Raw genomic sequence first — 18,749 nt, 5'->3', positions numbered from 1 at the left:
GAGTTTGAGACTAGCCTGGGCAACATGGCAAAACCCCATCTCTACTAAAGATACAAAAAAATTAGCCAAGTGTGGTGGCAGGTGCCTGTAATCCCAGCTACTCAGGAGGCTGAGACACCAAGAATCATTCGAACGCAGGAAGTGAAGTTACAGTGAGTTGAGATCGTGCCACTGCACTCCAGCCTGGGTGCCAGAGTGAGACTCAGAACTAAACTAAAGCATGATAGAAATAATGAAGGAAAATGACAAACTTTTGTACATGCTAAAAGAATATATGTACTTACTTGATAAGAAAAAAGTTTGGCCGGGCGCGGTGGCTCACGCCTGTAATCCCAGCACTTTGGGAGGCCGAGGCGGGTGGATCACAAGGTCAGGAGATCGAGACCACGGTGAAACCCCGTCTCTACTAAAAATACAAAAAATTAGCTGGGCGCGGTGGCGGGCGCCTGTAGTCCCAGCTACTCAGGAGGCTGAGGCAGGAGAATGGCGTAAACCCAGGAGGCGGAGCTTGCAGTGAGCCGAGATCGCGCCACTGCACTCCAGCCTGGGCGACAGAGCGAGACTCCGTCTCAAAAAAAAAAAAAAAAAAAAAAAAAAAGAAAAAAGTTTAACATCCCCCTCCCCCCAAATCAGTAAATGACATGAGCAATTTACAGAAAAAGAAATACAAGGGGTCCATAAAAATGTGGAATAGTTCAATTTCACTGGTAAAGACATGCAAATACAAAGAGGATACCATTAAAAAAAAAAAACATAAAAACACAAAATAATACCATTTTCCACCTAGAAATTGGTAGATTTTACATACATGTGCATGTGTAACCACACGTGTACACATGCACACACACTACCCAGGTGGGTGGATCATGAGGTCAGGAGTTCGAGACCAGCCTGACCAATATGGAGTGTAAAGAAAACCACTAGAACCATTTTTCATCGTGGCCTTTTTCGAAGGCAGTTTGGAAACACTGCTCAAAAGCCTTAAGCTATTCACTCTCTTTGACCTGGGGCTTCCACTTCGTTTCTCTAGTAGGAACAGAATTGGAGATGTGAACAAATATTTATAGGGTACTTTTGCTGTTTCTTAATAGTGAGAAATTGAATTTCTCCTTGAAAAAGCAAGCAAGATATAATACCTAGCTGAGATAGCAGTGACTCGGGCATCTCACAATTTCTTAGAGCAATGCTGCTGTTCTGTCACATTGTTTCCTGTGAAGTTTTAGGTATAAAAATTAAAAATTACTTATGCCTTATCTTGTTTGATAGAAGACTTCAAGTGGTAACTTTCTCTTTTTTAGGTATATTTGCATGCTCTCGTGAGAAATCTTTTTAATGAAGGAAATGACGTTTATCGGGAACGTGATTGGAACAACTCAATAAGCCAGTACACGGAAGCTTTGAATATAGCTGATTATGCAAAATCTGAAGAAATTTTAATCCCCAAAGAAATAATTGAAAAACTATATATAAATCGTATTGCCTGCTATTCTAATATGGTGAGTTGTAATTTTTTTTCTTTTTTGAGATGGAGTCTCGCTCTGTCGCCCAGGCTGGAGTGCAGTGGCACGATCTTGGCTCACTGCAAGCTCCGCCTCCCAGGTTCACACCATTCTCCTGCCTCAGCCTCCTGAGTAGCTGGGACTACAGGCGCCCTTCACCGCGCCCGGCTAATTTTTTGTATTTTTAGTAGAGACGGGGTTTCACCGTGGTCTCGATCTCCTGACCTTGTGATCTGCTCGCCTCGGCCTCCCAAAGTGCTGGGATTACAGGCGTGAGCCACCGCGCCTGGCGGAGTTGTAATTTTTAAAGTGATGTTTCTAGAGTGAAAAGAATTTTTTCAATGACTTAGTACATTAATAAAAAGTCAATTTCTTTCTTTTTTTTTTTTTTTTTTTTTGAGACGGAGTCTGGCTCTGTTGCCCGGGCTGGAGTGCAGTGGCCGGATCTTAGCTCACTGCAAGCTCCGCCTCCCAGGTTTACGCCATTCTCCTGTCTCAGCCTCTCGAGTAGCTGGGACTACAGGCGCCGCCACCTCGCCTGGCTAGTTTTTTTTTGTATTTTTAGTAGAGACAGGGTTTCACCGTGTTAGCCAGGATGGTCTCGATCTCCTGACCTCGTGATCCGCCCGTCTCGGCCTCCCAAAGTGCTGGGATTACAGGCTTGAGCCACCGCGCCCGGCTTTTTTTTTTTTTTTTGAGACAGAGTCTCGCTCAGTCACCCAGGCTGGAGTGCAGTGGTGTGATCTCGGCTCACTGCAACCTCCACCTCCTGGGTTCAAGCACTTCTCTGCCTCAGCCTCCTGAGTAGCTGGGATTATAGGTGCCCACCACCATGCCCAGCTAATTTTTGTATTTTTATTAGAGACAGGGTTTCACCATGTTGGCCAGGCTGGTCTTGAACTCCTGACCTTGTGATCCACCCGCCTCGGCCTCCCAAAGTGTTGGGATTACAGGTGTGAGCCACTGCACCCGGCCCAATAAAAAGTCAGTTTCTTAAACTAAGTTTTTAAGAAAGTCGTATTACCTGCTTTTGGAGTGACGTGAGGCTTTTAAAAGTTAGCTTTGGATTGGCTGGGTGCGGTAGCTCACGCCTGTAATCCCAGCACTTTGGGAGGCCAAGGTGGGTAGATCATGAGGTCAGGAGTTCGAGACCAGCCTGGCCAATATGGTGAAACCCCGTCTCTACTAAACATACGAAAATCAGCTGGGCACAGTGGCACGTGCCTGTAGTCCCAGCTACTCAGGAGGCTGAGGCAGGAGAATCACTTGAACCCGTGAGGCGGAGGTTGCAGTGAGCCGAGATTGCACCACTGTACTCCAGCCTGGGCGACAGAGCAAGACTTCATCTCAAAAAATAAAGTAAAATAAAAAAATAAAAATTAGTTTTGGACAAAAAGTTAGGGATTTAAGAAATAATTTGTTTCTTAGTTACTGGTCCTTGACAATTCTCATTTGAGTATGGCTTTTGAGGGTGTGTCTGTTTATAAAAAAGTCATCCTGGGAAGATACAGGTCTTCACAGGTCAATGTGTCTTTCAGGTATCCGTGTTCACATTTAACATCTTAGTCAAGATCCAGTAGATGTTATAAAACACTCTTTGTAAAAAAACACTCTTACGAGTGTTTTTTGTTCTTAGTCACGAAATAGTAATTAGTCTTCACAGGAATTCACACTAGCTTTTCACATTTTTAAGCTTAAAAAGCTTTTGAAGTGGTTTTTTTTTTCTTTTCTTTTTTTTTCCTTTTAAAACTTTTTTTTTTTTTTTTTTTTTTGAGGCAGACTTTCACTCTTGTTGCCCAGGCTGGAGTACAGTGGCACAATCTTGGCTCACGGTAACCTCTGCCTTCTGGGTTCAAGTGATTCTCCTGCCTCAGCCTCCCGAGTAGCTGAGATTACAGGCATGCACCACCACGCCCGGCTAATTTTGTATTTTTAGTAGAGACGGAGGTTCTCCATGTTGGTCAGGCTAGTCTCGAACTCCTGACCTCAGGTAATCTGCCTGTCTCAGCCTCCCACAAGTGCTGGGATTACAGGCATGAACCACCATGCCCAGACACCTTTTTAAAATTTTTGAGATGGAGTCTCACTCTGTTGCCCAGGCTGGAATACAGTGGCACAATCTTGGCTTACTCTATCCTCCACCTCCCGGGCTCAGGTAATTTTCCTGCTTCAGCCTCCCAAGTAGCTGGGATTACAGATGCCCACCACCTTGCCTGGCTAATTTTTGTATTTTTAGTAGAGATGGGGTTTCACCATCTTGGCTAGGCTGGTGTCGAACTCCTGACCTCAGGTGATCCACCCACTTCTGCCTCCCAGAGTGCTGAGACTATAGCCATGAGCCACTGTGCCCAGCCCAAAGTGCTTTTAATTTTCACTGTGGACATTCAGTAAAATATAACCCTGAATTTAAGAAAAATATCCATCCGGGCGCGGTGGCTCACGCCTGTAATCCCAGCACTCTGGGAGGCCGAGGTGGGTGGATCACGAGGTCAGGAGACCAAGACCATCCTGGCTAATACAGTGAAACCCTGTCTCTACTAAAAATACAAAAAATTAGCCGGGCATGGTGGTGGGCGCCTATAGTCCCAGCTACTCCGGAGGCTGAGGCAGGAGAATGGTAGGAATCCGGGAGGCGGAGCTTGCAGTGAGCCGAGAGCCCGCCACTGCACTCCAGCCTGGTTGACAAAGTGAGACTCCATCTCAAAAAAAAAAAAAAAAAAGGACAAATATCATGTTGTCACCTAGCTCTTTGTTAAAGAGCATTCATTGTTTTAGTAATATATTCCTCATCAGTTAGCTGTTTGGAGTTACGTTTCTCTTTGACATCTTAATGTGCTCCAGAAAAGGGTAACTACAGAGTTGAGAATAGAAGAGGGACACCTGGGGACATCAGTTAGGTCTGGAAAGCTTTATTTCTTGAAGATCTGGGGACTTTCTGGCCAAATATTAGCATTTGTCTGACCTGGATGGTGGGTATATGGGTATTCATGATATTCTTTTCTACTTCTGTGTATTTGAAATTTCGTAAAATAATTAAAAAAATAAAAGTAATACTGCTAACTTGGAGTTTAGAGGGAGGGTGATAGGAAGGGGTATTAATTTGTTTACATTCCAGGAAGTCTTCAGTGCAAGAAATGAATTGTTTGATTGCTGACTTTATTCTTTGGTCTTACACCCCAGGGTTTCCATGATAAAGTTTTGGAGGACTGCAATATAGTACTCAGTTTTAATGCCAGTAACTGCAAAGCTCTGTATCGGAAATCTAAGGCTTTAAGTGATTTAGGAAGATACAAAAAGGCTTATGATGCTGTAGCAAAGTGCTCCTTAGCAGTGCCTCAGGTATGGAATTTATAGTTTATTTGTTTACATCATAACCATTTACATCATAATAAATGGCATTTAAAGAGTTATATTTTCGAGGCATCCATCAACCTGCTTCAGTTGGGTATAATTGCTAATGAAGCAGGTGTCTTGATGGGAAACTTCACTGTTTTGTTTATTCTTCTTGACAGTTAGGAAATATAACCCTTTGTGAATTATATATACTTATTTTTTTCAGGATGAGCATGTAATAAAACTAACTCAAGAACTAGCTCAGAAATTGGGATTTAAAATAAGAAAAGCATATGTCAGAGCTGAGGTAAGCCGGTGTTCTCTCCATAAGGTGTTTTCATTTTGTTTTATAACTTGGAGTCAGTTCTGTTTTTAAATTAGTGTCTTTATTTTATTTCAGCTCTCATTAAAATCAGTTCCTGGGGATGGGGCTACCAAGGTAAAGTTATTTTTTCTGTCAAAATTATAATTTGTTTTTTAAAGAGAAGGATGGGAGCAATTCTGCTTTTAGTATTTTTGGCGTGTGTTTATTTTGGTAACCTTTTTAATTCTTCAAACATGAAATTGGCCATAGCTTCCTGTCACTTCATTTATTTATTTTTTTGAGACAGAGTCTTGCTCTGTTGCCCAGGCTGGAGTGCAGTGTCCTGATCTTGGCTCACTGCAAGCTCCACCTCCTTGGGCTCAAGTGATCCTTCCACCTCAGCCTCCCGAGTAGCTGGGACCACAGGCACATACCACCATGCCTGGCAAATTTTTGTATTTTTTGTAGCAATGGGGTTTCACCATGTTGCCCAGGCTGGCCTCAAACTCCTGAGCTCAAGTATTCCTCCTGCCTTGGCCTCCCAAAATGCTGGGATTACAGGCGTGAGCCACCTCTTCTGGCCACTTGCAGTCACTTTACAAAAGAACATCTCCAACTCAAGTAATATATTTTAGCTGTAACCAGCATTTCCTGAATGCTCCAGTGGGGCATTTTATAGGATGTTAATAGATGTTAGGTTTCAGTGCGATAAGAGTGGTTCAGGGCCAAATACTAGTTTTGGGAGTCATTTGTGATAAAATTAACAAAGGTTTTTGTGGGTTTTTGTTTTTGTTTCTCTTTTGTTTTTAATTTTAAAGTAAGTCTTCTTGGGGCTATTAGGATGCTAATGGCTATTGTGAGTTGGACAGTGAATGGTGGCCAAATTAGTCCCTGGTATTTTGCTGAATAGCCTTTGAGAAATGCTGGTCCACAAGAAATAAGTGGCAGCACTGCTAGACCAGCACCTCATCTAACACCACGTATATACAGGTTTGTGTGTTCCATTCATTTCTTGGATGTTAATTGGGAGTTGATTTTCTGTGGAAACATGCATTGCTCTCAGGGTGAGTTTTTTTTTCTTTTTTTTTTTTTTTTTTTTCCGAGACACAGTCTTGCTCTGTCACCTAGGCTGGAGTGCAGTGGCGCTATCTCAGCTCACTGCAGCCTCCAACTCCCGGGTTCAAGCAGTTCTCCTGCCTCAGCCTCTTGAGTAGCTGGGATTACAGACACCCGCCACCACACCTGGCTAATTTTTGTAATTTTAGTAGAGACGGGGTTTCACCATGTTGGCCAGGCTGGTCTCAAACTCCTGATCTCGTGATCTGCCTGTGTGGGCCTCCCCAGGTGCTGGGATTCCAGGCGTGAGCCACTGTGCCCGGCTTAGGGTGAGTTTTACCAATTGTTTTATGCCTTAGAGTCCTGAAAATATTATGACCTATTGTTTTGTTTAATTTCTAGGCTTTGAACCATTCTGTGGAAGATATTGAGCCAGGTATGTTTTCACATATCATCTTAACAATTTGAAGAGTGCCAGCTTTGTACCTGATGTCTTTGTGTGTGATGTATTGTTGTCAAATAATATTGCTGTGTGGTTATATTCATATTAATGTATTAATATTAAAGTGAGAATGATTTCCAACACTCCCTTTATGCCTTTGGATGTGCCAGTGAGTGACTGATAAGCGTTGGATGTTAGTAAGCAACCACTGACACCCCCGGTGGCCTTGCTGCTGTCTGACAGCTGTGCCCAAAAAGAGGTACAGGCATTTTGTGAAAGAAGGATAAGTTTTCACAAGTGACTGTATCTATTTGGGATTGCTTTAGTATACTGTCGGTTTTATTATTTTTATAATTGCCTTCATATTTTCATCTTCATATCTCTACTATTGGGGATTAATGCTATTATTATGTAAGAACAATGAAAGTGACTGAGTACATTTCCATCTGTGTTACAGATTTATTAACTCCAAGGCAAGAAGCAGTTCCTGTTGTCTCTTTACCCGCACCCAGTTTCTCTCATGAAGTTGGAAGTGAGCTGGCCTCAGTTCCTGTTATGCCCTTAACTTCTATTCTGCCACTGCAAGTGGAAGAGAGCACTCTGCCATCTGCAGTGCTGGCAAATGGAGGAAAGATGCCCTTCACTATGCCGGAAGCTTTTCTAGATGATGGAGATATGGTCCTTGGAGATGAACTAGATGACCTCCTTGATTCTGCACCTGAAACTAATGAAACTGTTATGGTAAGTTTCAGTGTTACTCAAGTTTCTTCCGAAGACAGGGTTGACTTTTTTAAAATTGTAATATAACTTGATAGACTTTTTCAGTATTGCATATAGGCTGAATTTGGGGTTTGTTCTAACCTTGAAAGTTACTTTTATTCTTGTCTAATGGAACTGGTTAATTTGATCGTTTTGAAGTAAAAGAAATAATGCTATCTAGTAATTAGCCAATTTTTTTCCAATTCATATTGGGATCACATATTATAGAAAGGGCAAATAAAACATTCTGATAAATAATAGGCATTTTGTATTTAAGAAAAAATGAATTATATAGATTAAGGACTTCTTATTCTTTTTATTTATTTATTTATTTTTTTGAGACGGAGTCTCGCTCTGTTGCCCAGGCTGGAGTGCAATGGTGCAATCTCGTCTCACTGCAAGCTCCACCTCCTGGGTTCACACCATTCTCCTGCCTCAGCTTCCTGAGTAGCTGGGACTACAGGCACCCGCCACCACGCCCGGCTAATTTTTTTGTATTTTTAGTAGAGATGGGGTTTCACCGTGTTAGCCAGAATGGTCTTGATCTCCTGACCTTGTGATCCACCCACCTCGGGCTCCCTAAGTGCTGGGATTACAGGTGTGAGCCACCGCGCCTGGCCTCAGGACTTCTTATTCTTAAAGAAAATACTCTAGCAACCACATATTTTAAAGCAGGGTTCAGCCAACTATAGCCCACAGGCTCAATCTGGCCTATTACCTGTTTTTGTGTGGCTTGCAAACTAAGAATATTTTTTACAATTCTTAAATGGTTGAGAGAAGAACAAAAAAAGAGAATAATATTTTGTGATGTGGAAATTATTTGAAACTAGCCTGGGTAACCATAGCAAGGCCACGTCTCTACAAAAAATTAAAAACAGCCTGGCATGGTGGTGCGTGCCTATGGTCCCACTGCTTGGAAGGCTGAGAGGAGAGGATCACTTTCGCCCAGGATGTTTAGGCTGTAGTGAGCACTGATTGTGCCATGCACTCTAGCCTGGGCAACACAGTGAGACCCTGTCTCAGTCAGTCAATAAAATTACATGACATTCCAATTTCAGGGTCCATAAGTAAAGTTTTACTGTAACACATCAGTGACTACTCATTTTATGTGCTGTCTGTGGCTGCTTTTGCACTGCAACAGCATAGTTGAGTCCTTGCAAGAGGGACCATGTGGCCTACAGAGCCTAAAATACTTAGTATCCATCCCTGTATAGAAAGACTTTTTTGCTGGGTGCAGTGGTGCATGCCTGTAATCACAGCACTTTGGGAGGCTGAGGCGGGCAGATCACCAGGAGTTTGAGAACAGCCTGGCCAACATGGCAAAACTCTACCTCCACCAAAAATTATAGAAATTAGCTGGGCATGGTGGTGCACATCTGTAATCCCAGCTACTTGGGTGGTTGAGGCAAGAGAATCACTTGAGCCCGGGAGGTGGAGGTTGCAGTGAGCCAAGATCACACCGCTGCACTCCACCCTGGGTGACAGAGCAAGACTCTCTCAAAAAAAAAAAAAAAAAAAAAAAGACTTTTCTGACCCCTTCTATAAAGTATAATAATTTAGTAGCAGCAGTGGTAGGATGATAGTGATGAGAGGGAGACATTCCAAGCTGGTTTCCAGGGCTGGTGAAATAGATGGTGTCAGTGTGCAAAAGGCTGACAGAGCTGGGTTTGATTCTTACCAGCTCTGCGATACTGGGCAAGTTACTTCACCATAGTACATCATTTCCCTCATCTGTATGATGGTTATCACAGTAGGATGTATCTGAGAGAGCTGTTTTAAGAACCAAATAGATAGCCTATGATACCATAATGTAAGGTGCGTGGAAGCTCTCAGTGAGTTGCAGCTTTGATGGGGCCTGGGGAGGTTAGAGTTGTATGTTCTTGTCCAGTTGTAAGTTCACACCTCCAGAGAGGTTGTCCCAATCTTCATGGGGTTCTCCAGCTCCCGTCTCTGGATCACCTGTCCTCCTGCTGCACCACATATATCCCACAATTCCTCTTTAATGATGCAAATTTTTTTTTTTTTTTTGAGATGGAGTCTCACTCTGTCGCTCAGGCTGGAGTGCAGTGGCGCGATCTTGGCTTACTGCAACCTCCACCTCCCAGATTCAAGCAATTACCTGCCTCAGCCTCCCGAGCAGCTGAGATTACAGGCGGCCGCTACCACGCCCGGCTAATTTTTTGTGTATTTTTAGTAGAGATGGGGTTTCACTATCTTGGCCAGGTTGGTCTTGAACTCCTGACCTCGTGATCCACCCACCTCGGCCTCCCAAAGTGCTGGGATTACAGGTGTGAGCCATCATGCCCAACCTCATATGATGCAAATTCTTATGAGCCCTATAGTCAGGTAAGGGTAGGGAAGCATAGGGAAGTTTTGCAGATGAAACATGAATGTAACATTTGAATTAAAATGTTAGACATCTGGCCTGGTGCAGTGGCTCATGCTTGTAATCCCAGCACTTTGGGAGTCCAAGGTGGGTGAATCAGTTGAGGTCGGGAGTTTGAGACCAGCCTGGCCAACATGGCGAAACCCTGTCTCTATTAAAAATACAAAAATGAGGCCAGGCGCGGTGGCTCAAGCCTGTAATCTCAGCACTTTGGGAGGCCGAGACGGGCGGATCACGAGGTCAGGAGATCGAGACCATCCTGGCTAACACGGTGAAACCCCGTCTCTACTAAAAAATACAAAAAACTAGCCGGGCGAGGTGGCGGGCGCCTGTAGTCCCAGCTACTCGGGAGGCTGAGGCAGGAGAATGGCGTAAACCCGGGAGGTGGAGCTTGCAGTGAGCCGAGATCGCGCCACTGCACTCCAGCCTGGGTGACAGAGCCAGACTCCGTCTCAAAAAAAAAAAAAAAAAAAAAAACCAAAAATGAGCCGGGCGTGGTGGCACATGCCTGTAATCCCAGCTAGCTACACAGGAGGCTGAGGCAGGAGAATTGCTTTAACTGGGAAGGCAGAGGTTGCAGTGAGCCGAGGTTGTGCCACTGTACTCCAGCCTGGGTGACAGAGTGAGCCTGTGTCTCAAAAAAAAAAGTTAGATATCCCACCTTGATTGTTTTTAAAAATTGTTCTTGAAAAGAAGTTCTGTAGGTAAAATAGTTTTAAACGAATCTTGATTCTGATTTAAACTTTGTTTTTCTTGGAGATGGAGTCTTGCTCGGTTGCCCAGGCTGTAGTGCAGTTGTATGATCTTGGCTCACTGCAAGCTCCGCCTCCTGGGTTCAAACAATTCTCCTGCCTCAGCCTCCCAAGTAGCTGGGACTACAGGCACACGCTGCCATGCACAGCCAACTTTTTGTATTTTAGTAGAGATGGGGTTTCACCGTGTTGCCCAGGCTGGTCTCGAACTCCTGAGCTCAGGCAATCCTCCTGCCTTGGCCTCCCAAAGTGTTAGGATTACAGGCCACCGTGCCTGGCCTAAACATGATCTCCCAGTGTAATAATGCTTTTATTTGCTGGTGTTGAAAGTAGTTCAGTCAAACCCATGACAGCTTCATGAATTTTAATCACATCTTTTTTTCTTCCACAGCCGTCAGCTTTAGTCAGAGGACCCCTTCAGACTGCCAGTGTCTCTCCTAGCATGCCCTTTTCGGCATCTCTGTTAGGAACCTTACCCATTGGTGCGAGGTATGCTCCTCCACCCTCCTTCTCAGAATTTTATCCACCTTTGACTTCATCCTTAGAAGATTTTTGTTCTTCTTTAAATTCATTTTCAATGAGTGAATCCAAACGAGGTAAGAACCAAATGTAAATTGTAAACAATTGCAGTTAATTTTCTCAAAATGAAAATGTTTGTTTGGCCATTATTTAACTGACTCTAGGTAGCAGATACATGAATTATTTTCATTGTAGCTAAAAATAGAAAGACTAAGCCTTCAGTTTTGAATTTACCTTGACTTAGCTATGCCATTCTGGAGACCCAGGAGCAAAGGCATGAGAAGAGAAATGTGTGTGGCACTGGTGTTTCTGTAGGATAGTTTGTTAAGCTGGGAGTGTATTGTTTTGGGGGTGAAATGACTATTAGTGTATTCTCCCATAAAGGTGTATCTCATCTTAAAGGGTCTTAGAGACAGGCTATGCCATTAAATTCTGATCTAGGCAAACACTAATTTAAGATCAGTGTTTAGAATGATAGCAGTTAGATGTGTCTATTTTAGGTTTCATCTGTGGAGCTCAGCAAACCGTGGCTGCTGCTTTAACTTTCCAGGAGATTGCTGAGCTTGGGGTCTGACTCCTGTTTCTGTCATCCTAGGTTTAACATATATACAAACAATCACTAGAAAAATATTTTTTTGAAGGCATTGTTACATGGCTAGAACGGCAAAAATCTTACATAATTGACTTAAAGATTTACAATGGAAGAAATTAAAATATATGGGAGACAGAAGGGCAGAGAGAAAATAATTGAGTGCTAGACTAAGAAAAAGAAAGCAGGCCAGGCGCGGTGGCTCACACCTGTAATCCCAGCACTTTGGGAGGCCGAGGCAGGAGGATCCCTTGAGCTCAGGGGTTTGAGACCAGCCTGAGGAGTTTGAGACCAGTCTGGGCAACATGGTGAAACCCTGTCTCTACAAAAAATATAAAAATTAGCTGGATGTGGTATGTGCCGGTGATCCCAGTTACTTGGGAGGTGGAGGTGGGAGGATTCCTCGAGCCCAGGAGGTTGAGGCTGCAGTGAGCCAAGATCACGCCCTTGCACTCTAGCATGGGTGACAGAATGCGACCCTGTCTCAAAAAAAAAACAAAAAACAAAGAGAAAGTAATTGAAAACCTTACTGATTTTTTTTTTTTTTTTAAATGTTAGGTCAGTTCCTGCTTCATTTTTTTTGAGACAGTCTCACTCTGTTGCCCAGGCTGGAGTGCAGTGGTGAGATCTTGGCTCACTGCAACCTCTGCCTCTTGGGTTCAAGCGAGTCTCCTGCCTTAGCCTCCCGAGTAGCTGGGATTACAGGTGCCTGCCATCACACCTGGCAATTTTTTTTTGTATTTTCAGTAGAGAAGGGGTTTCACCATGTTGGCCAGGCTGGTCTCAAACTCCTGACCTCCTGTGATCTGCCCACTTCGGCCTCCCAAAGTGCTGGGATTGCCAGATGTGAGCCACTGCACCCAGCCCCATATTTTCAAAAGGTTCCCATTTTTGAATATAAAGAATTTTCTTGGTGTTTTTAGTAGTTGTAGTTGGTGGGCCCTGCCTTAGCTTATTTCTCTGAAAATAGGTTTTTATTTAAATTTGTTTGACTATGCCCTTGGTTTCTAGAGGAAAGCAAAGACTCTAGAGCCCTCTTTGGGTGTCAACACTGAGCAAGAAAATTTCTAGAAATTGGGATGGGAGAATAGCATGGGAGGCCATAGCCAGTAAGCTACTAAGCCCTGATGTTCTTATTACATGATCAGAATGAAAAGGTCTGTTGAAGTTTTTTTATTATTTTAGATCTGTCCACCTCAACTTCTAGAGAGGGAACACCGCTTAACAACAGTAATTCTTCCCTTTTACTTGTAAGTGCCACTTCCTCTTTTGTAAATACATCGCTTGAATTGAAAATAGTTACTTAAGTAACTGAGTTATTTGAATGAACATGACAGTCTCCCTTAAATTTTGTGTGTGCTGTAGGAAATTGTGTTAAAGTAAGACTTCTGGAACATCTAGTAATAATGGCTTTGTGTTTAAGACTTGATCTGTCATAGCAAATTAATCAGTATTGCAGACAGTGTAAGAGGCTTTAGTACAGCATAAACAAATCAAGGAAATATAAGATCAGGGCATGTAAAGCGTGTGTACTTTTGCAGTAGAACTTACTATAATATGGAGGATCAAAAAAGTGGGGGGGTGCCTAGAAACCAAAAGAGAGAAAAATGTAGAAAGAGACAGTTTTTAAGATAGAAGAGCATTAAGGATGGAGTAGTACTGACCTCAGTTTATGAAGATTATCTTATTTTTCAGATGCATTCAGTTCCTTTCTTCAGTGATAATGCAATATTTGTTGGCTGTTTTTTTTTTTTTTTTTTTCCTTCTTATTTTTCTTGCAGATGAATGGACCAGGTAGTTTGTTTGCCTCGGAGAATTTCCTGGGAATTTCAAGTCAGCCTAGAAATGACTTCGGAAACTTTTTTGGAAGTGCAGTTACCAAACCATCTTCATCAGTGACTCCAAGACATCCCCTCGAAGGAACCCATGAATTGAGACAAGCTTGCCAGATCTGTTTTGTAAAATCAGGTCAGGACCAAACGAACACGCAGAGAGTATTAAACTGCTTGCTCGTAACCTTGAAAGTTCTTAGGAATTTGTAAATACATGTGAACAACGTCAGTTATTATGGTTCTTCAATCCCTATTTTGAATTCTTCCTAAACAAGTAGCAGTTACTGACTGAGTGCCTTTGGAGGGTAATAGGATAAATCTCTGCTTTTACTTGATGTAATTTTATTTATAGAATCATGTAGAATAGAATATTTACCTATTTTTGGAAGCTTATTAAAATTTTAATGAAACTCCTTATGTTCTCAGTATATGCTTAAGAAGTTGATTATTTTCAAATAGAGCAAGGACTAGAAAACAGCATTGTAAGACCAGAATACAATACCGTGTATATGAAAATTAAATACTTTGTTAGATTGTTTCATATCTTTACCTTAAATCAAGTGACATAAACACAGTTTATTCTGATTGGAGTCAACTTCATTTTCTTTCTTAGTTTAACAGTGTTCTTTACTTTTATAAGCCGTCAAAATTCCTCTCCAGATTATTTCCCTAAAGTTAAGTAAGGGTATTTTTTTTGGCAGGAGTGGAGTTGAATAGAACATTGTGTTGTCTGATAAAATATAAAAGGCAAAAATCTACCTTAGTAGCCTGCTTACATTTTAGGGTTGTGGAAGTGGGATTTCTGTGGGAATTTAATAATTGATGTTCATCTGTTCATGCCTGCTTGTAAATTTACCTGTAAAATGAAATGATTTTTTTTGTGCATATGAGCAATCCTCTTTACATCTTTTTCAGGCCCTAAGTTAATGGATTTCACTTACCATGCTAATATAGATCATAAGTGTAAGAAAGATATTTTAATCGGTAGGATAAAGAATGTTGAAGATAAATCATGGAAAAAAATACGTCCAAGACCAACAAAAACAAATTATGAAGGACCATATTATATATGTAAAGGTATATACTGTAATTAATTAGTATACATTACATAAGTGATGAACTACAGTCATGCTTAGCTTAATGACAGGGATACATTCTGAGAAATGTATTTGTGTAAGGTTTACTTACACAAACCTCAACAGTGTAGCCGACAATGCACCTAGCCTATCCATGACATAGTCAATGGCTCCTAAACTACAGACTTGTACAGCATGTTACTGTACTGAATACTGAGGCTACTGTAACGCAACAGTATCTGTGTATCTAAACATAGAAAAGGTACAGAAAAAACAGTATTAATCTTATGGGACCACCATTATATATACAGTCTGTAGTTGACTGAAATGTCAGTATGTGGTATAGGACTGTGCTTGCTACATTTATTATAACATCTATTAATATATAATTTATTCCATTATGTTATTATAGTGGTATTGACTGTTATAAAAAATGTTTAGAGCTAATAGTAAGTTCCTTGGATTGAGATGTTAATATGTTTTATATTATTTTTACTGTTGTTTTTAGCTTTTTCTTTTTTGAGACAGTCTCACTCTGTCATCCAGGCTGGAGTGCAGTGGCGCAATATCGACTCACTGCAACCTCTGCCTTCTGGGTTCAAGCAATTCTCCTGCCTCAGCCTCCCGAGTAGCTGGGATTACAGGCATCCGCCGATACACCTGGCTAATTTTTGTATTTTTGGTAGAGACAGGGTTTCGCAATGTTGCCTAGGCTGGTTTCAAATTCCTGGCCTCAAGTTATCTGCCCACCTGGGCTTCCCAGAGTGTTAGGATCACAGGAGTCAGCCACTGTACTGGCCAAGGTTTTATTTTATTTATTTATTTCTTAATTTTTTGTGACAGAGTCTCGCTGTCTCCCAGGCTGGCGTGCACAGGCGCAATCTCGGCTCCCTGCAACCTCTGCTTCCCAGGTTCAAGCAATTTTCTCATGACTCAGCTACCGAATAGCTGGAATTACAGGCGTGTGCCACCCTGCCCCACTAATTTTTGTATTTTTTGGTAGAGATGGGTTTCATCATCATGTTGGTTAGGCTCGTTTTGAAGTCCTGGCCTCAAATGATCTGCCTGCCTTGGCCTCCCAAAATGTTGGGATTACAAGTGTGAGCCACCATACCTGGCCTATGACCAGGTTTTAAATAGACGTCTGTCTCAAACCTTAAGTTCTCTCTAAACAGAATGAAAACACTGAGCTAAGGCTTTGAAAAGTGTTTAAGATGCTTTTGAGAGAACTTGGTATTTTCATGTTTGTCAAACAAGTTTGTGTGAGTGAGCTTAGACTGTCCCTAAGTGAATTTTTTTTTTTTTTCAACTGAGGTGTATTCCATGAGAGTATCAAGGCTCTTCTCACAGTCTGTAATAAAAATAATTAAGGCTTGTGGTACTTCTCTTTTTTAGAGTTGATACCATCCATCCCCTGATAATAATATGCATATCATTGTTTGAGACTGTCCATGAATTGTTATGCAAGTTCAAATGATGCCCTAAATGTTACTTATATTCATTGGCTTTAAGGAAACAATTAACATCATTTTTTTTGTTTGTTTTGACACTGGGACTTGCTCTGTTGCCCAGGCTGGAGTGCAGTGGCAAGATCATTGCTCACCGCAGCCTTGAACTCCTGGGCTCAAGGGATCCACCTCAGCCTCCCAAGTAACTGGGAGTACAGGCCAATTGCCATGTTTTCATTGTCTTTCCATTTACTGTTTTTCTAGATGTTGCTGCTGAGGAGGAATGTAGATATTCAGGCCACTGCACGTTTGCTTATTGCCAAGAGGAGATAGATGTGTGGACACTGGAGCGGAAAGGGGCATTCAGCCGCGAGGCTTTCTTTGGCGGCAATGGAAAGATTAACCTTACTGTGTTCAAACTTCTCCAGGAGCATCTTGGAGAATTTATATTCCTTTGTGAGGTGCGTTCTCCAAAACTTATTTTCTATTGTAAAGTTGAATTTGCAAGCCCAGTGGTATTGTCCTGCCATGGGATAAAACATTCAGTCAGTAAATGAATAAATATTCACTTATTTATATGATAAATAGTATCTCATTTGTGAATAAAATATTCCTCTGGTCCTGCCATGTGATAAAACATTCATTCAGTAAATGATAGCTACTACTGTTACCAAAAAGAATATTAAAACTTCATATTGAGTATTAATTTTGTAATGATATTGAAACTAGGACAATATTCTGGGTACAAAATTTATATTTTCTATTTTTTTTGATAATCTTTCTCTCTCTATTCCAGAAATGTTTTGATCATAAGCCTAGAATGATAAGTAAAAGAAATAAAGATAATTCTACTGCTTGTTCTCACCCGGTTACAAAGCATGAGTTTGAAGACAATAAGTATGTTGATAGTTTCTAATTTCTGTAATGACAAAATAGATTCTTTTTCTAGATCTGAATAAAAACTAGTAGTAGTGTCTGTCCAGGCATTGCTCTTTCATCATTTGTTGTTGTTCTGAAGAACAATGACGAAATTTTAAAATGTCTTTTAGTAGATTTGGCTGGGAAGTGAATAATTAACTAAATATATTATGTAAAACAGAAAAGCATTATTGATGTATAGTTTCTCATGACATGGATTTAGTTTCTCATGACATGGATTTAGGTTTTTATGGCTTAAAATATAAGTCCCCCCCCCCAAATTAATTCAACAATTGCATGTAGTGATTTGGTTTTTTTGTTCGTTTTTTCTGAGAAAGAGTCTTGCTCTGTCACCGAGGCTGAAGTGCAGTGGCATGATCTTGGCTCACAGCAAGTTCTGCCTCCCAGATTCAAGAGATTCTCCTGCCTCAGCCTCTCGAGTAGCTGGGATTATAGACACCCACCACCAGGCCTGGCTAATTTTTTTATTTTTTTATTGAGACGAAATCTTGTTCTGTTTCCAAGGCTGGAGTGCAGTGGCGCTATCTCAGCTCACTGCAACCTCCGCCTCCCAGGTTCAAGCGATTCTCCTGCCTCAGCCTCTCCAGTAGCTGGGATTACAGGTGCGCGCCACCACACCCAGCTAATTTTTGCATTTTTAGTAGAGACAGGGTTTTACCATGTTGGCCGGGCTGGTCTTAAACTCCTGACCTCAAGTTATCCACCCGTTTTGGCCTCCCAAAGTGCTGGGATTACAGGAGTGAGCCTTCACGCCTGGCCAATTTTTTGTATTTTTAGTAGTGACAGGGTTTCAACATGTTGGCCAGGCTGGTTTCGAACTCCTGACCTCAGGTGATCCACCCACGTTGGCCTCCCAAAGTGCTGGGATTACAGGTGTGAGCCACTGTGCCCAGCCCCACTGATTTTTTTTTTTTTTTCCTGATAAAAATTTAAAATGTAGGGCCGGGTGCCGTGGCTTACGCCTGTAATCCCAGCACTTGGGAGGCCGGGGCAGGCAGATCACAAGGTAAGAAGATTGAGACCATCCTGGCTAACACGGTGAAACCCCGTCTCTACTAAAAATACAAAAAATTAGCCGGGCATGGTGGCGGGCGCCTGTAGTCCCTGCCACTGCACTCCAGCCTGGGCGACAGAGCAAGACTCCGCCTCGAAAAAAAAAAAATTTTTTTTTAATGTATTGTCAGTGTAGAACTTATATATGTATTTGAAAAATCTGTGGCAGAACAATATTAAAATGTCACTGTTTTCATCTTAGGTGCCTTGTCCACATTTTGCGAGAGACAACAGTGAAATACTCCAAAATACGTTCTTTTCATGGTCAGTGTCAGCTTGATTTATGTCGACATGAGGTTCGGTATGGCTGTTTAAGGGAAGATGAGTGCTTTTATGCCCATAGTCTTGTGGAACTGAAAGTGTGGATAATGCAAAATGAAACAGGTAGGTTTGTGTGTGACTGAGAAGTATGTCTCCTCAAAAGCAGACAGGGTTTAATGAAACAGTAATTTGGGCCTGGCGTGGTGGCTCATGACTGTAATCCCACTACTTTGGGAGGCTGAGGCAGATGGATCACTTGAGGCCAGGAGTTCAAGACCAGCCTGACCAGTACTGTGAAATCCCCATCTCTACAAAAAATACAAAAATTAATCGGGCGTGGTGGCGGGCGCCTGTAATCCCAGCTACCTGGGAGGCTGAGGCATGAGAACTGCTTGAACCTGGGAGGCAGAGGTTGTAGTAGGCCAAGATCATGCCACTACACCCCAGCCTGGGTGATAAAGTGAGACTGTCTCCAAAAAAGAAAAAAGAAAAAAAAAAAAA

General features: G+C 42.0%; 1 protein-coding gene across 2 annotated transcripts in view; it reads left to right on the top strand.

The window, feature by feature from the left end:
• The window catches only part of LOC105467755 (zinc finger CCCH-type containing 7A), a 49,845-nt gene that overhangs the window by 19,189 nt on the left and 11,907 nt on the right, over positions 1-18,749 (top strand). For both annotated transcript variants that reach the window (XM_071084128.1, XM_011717450.2), the window contains 13 exons: positions 1,299-1,496; positions 4,680-4,838; positions 5,059-5,139; positions 5,233-5,271; positions 6,595-6,628; positions 7,092-7,375; positions 10,923-11,127; positions 12,825-12,889; positions 13,421-13,607; positions 14,387-14,548; positions 16,260-16,456; positions 16,792-16,892; positions 18,190-18,371. In XM_071084128.1, the coding sequence (XP_070940229.1) occupies positions 1,299-1,496; positions 4,680-4,838; positions 5,059-5,139; positions 5,233-5,271; positions 6,595-6,628; positions 7,092-7,375; positions 10,923-11,127; positions 12,825-12,889; positions 13,421-13,607; positions 14,387-14,548; positions 16,260-16,456; positions 16,792-16,892; positions 18,190-18,371 (1,894 nt within the window). The remainder of the gene's footprint in view (positions 1-1,298; positions 1,497-4,679; positions 4,839-5,058; positions 5,140-5,232; positions 5,272-6,594; positions 6,629-7,091; positions 7,376-10,922; positions 11,128-12,824; positions 12,890-13,420; positions 13,608-14,386; positions 14,549-16,259; positions 16,457-16,791; positions 16,893-18,189; positions 18,372-18,749) is intronic.

This window comes from Macaca nemestrina, chromosome 18 (assembly GCF_043159975.1).
Source record: "Macaca nemestrina isolate mMacNem1 chromosome 18, mMacNem.hap1, whole genome shotgun sequence".
Lineage (NCBI taxonomy): Eukaryota > Metazoa > Chordata > Mammalia > Primates > Cercopithecidae > Macaca > Macaca nemestrina.
Note: the sequence above shows the minus strand (reverse complement) of the source record. Positions and strands in the feature narration are given on the sequence as shown.